Raw genomic sequence first — 1,302 nt, forward strand, 5'->3', positions numbered from 1 at the left:
TTCACCAGGACCCGGCGTCGCTGACCGTGCCGAGCGAAAAGGACAGCGTGCGCAAGGCATCATCGAGTCGCGCGCCCGCACCCGCGCCCGCCAGCGCCTCGAGCGGGACGGCTGCGGCGACGTCGTCGAGATGCCGCCGCGGCTCGACCCTCGCGTCGTGCAGGGCCTGATGGCGGCGCAAGGCACGGGGGTCGAGCCCATGGCGACGGGGCACGACGATGATGCGGACGCCATGGAGCTGGACTGAGCGTGGCGCAGTGTGCATGGCGGGAAGCAGCAACGATATACCATGTACAAAAACAAACTTTTTCCACCACCACGAGAGCATGAAAAAGAAACACGACGACGGCGCATGGGGGCACCAATGACGGCACACGGGGGCGCCAATGACGGCACATGGGAGGCGTTTCTTGGTTTAGGGTTTCTTTCCTTTTTTTTCCGTCCCAAGACTTCCTAGCTATGTAGTAGCAGTACGGCAGCGAAAATACACTACCATTCAGCACAATCGTTATATCACACACAGTCCTTTCAGGGAAAGGGAAACAGAAAGACAAAACAGTAAGCAACGCTTGCGACAGGGAATGACTTGAGTGCAGCTTGACCCGAAATCCCCACCCTTCATCTTCATCATGTCATCCCGTCACCTGATCTCAACCCCACCCATCTCTTCACGCCTGCGGCCTGTCGAGAAACGGATTCGTGTTCCCCGTGGTGTTCGTCGCGACGCCCGTCTGCTGCTGAGGTGGAGGCGGCCCAGCCGGCGGCGCATAGCTCTCACGCCCATATGTCTGCGATGGGTCGACCTTGCTGCCGCCCTCGGGCGGGACATACATGGGCGGCCTCGCCGAGGAGGGGTCATACATGGGCGGCGGGGGCGGCATGTTCTGCATGCCGTAGCCGCCGTGGCCCTGGCCCTGCGCGTAGGCTTCGCCGTAGCCGGGGCGGTAGGTGGCGTAGTAAGCCGGCTGCTGGTGGGGGCGTCCGTAGCGGGGGTCGACCTGGGCGAGGACGGCGCGGCGGACCATCCAGCGGTGGTAGGCGAGGGGCAGGAGGCCCTTCTTGAGGCGACGCTTAGCATGGAGGTAGCCGCCGATGAGGTAGCCCATGAGGAGGAGGAAGAAGGCGAGGAAGAGGGACCATTTTACGATGCGGCCCTCCTGTAGACGTGGTCAGCGGGAACTGGCGAAGGCATGAAAGGAGGCATGCAAGGAGGCATGCAAAGAGGCATGAAGGGCAGGCATGGAGTTACTCGACGTACTCGGCTGTACCACCAGTGGTAGTAGTCGTCGTCGTCGTCTCTGT

At 62.1% G+C, this 1,302-nt stretch overlaps 2 protein-coding genes across 2 annotated transcripts in view; one reads left to right on the forward strand and one right to left on the reverse strand.

The window, feature by feature from the left end:
• Positions 1–247, forward strand: part of VDBG_03705 (predicted protein) — a gene marked incomplete at both ends in the record, with an annotated part of 849 nt that extends 602 nt beyond the window's left edge. The window contains one exon of the mRNA XM_003005706.1: positions 9–247. Within this exon, the coding sequence (XP_003005752.1) occupies positions 9–247 (239 nt within the window). The remainder of the gene's footprint in view (positions 1–8) is intronic.
• A 421-nt stretch (positions 248–668) lies between these two features.
• Positions 669–1,106, reverse strand: VDBG_03706 (conserved hypothetical protein; the record flags this gene model as incomplete). Its single annotated transcript, XM_003005707.1, has 1 exon — positions 669–1,106. One exon carries the CDS (start codon positions 1,104–1,106, stop codon positions 669–671), a length of 438 nt encoding a protein of 145 aa, XP_003005753.1.
• Positions 1,107–1,302: the final 196 nt, after the last annotated feature.

This window comes from Verticillium alfalfae, genomic scaffold (assembly GCF_000150825.1).
Source record: "Verticillium alfalfae VaMs.102 supercont1.4 genomic scaffold, whole genome shotgun sequence".
NCBI lineage: Eukaryota > Fungi > Ascomycota > Sordariomycetes > Glomerellales > Plectosphaerellaceae > Verticillium > Verticillium alfalfae.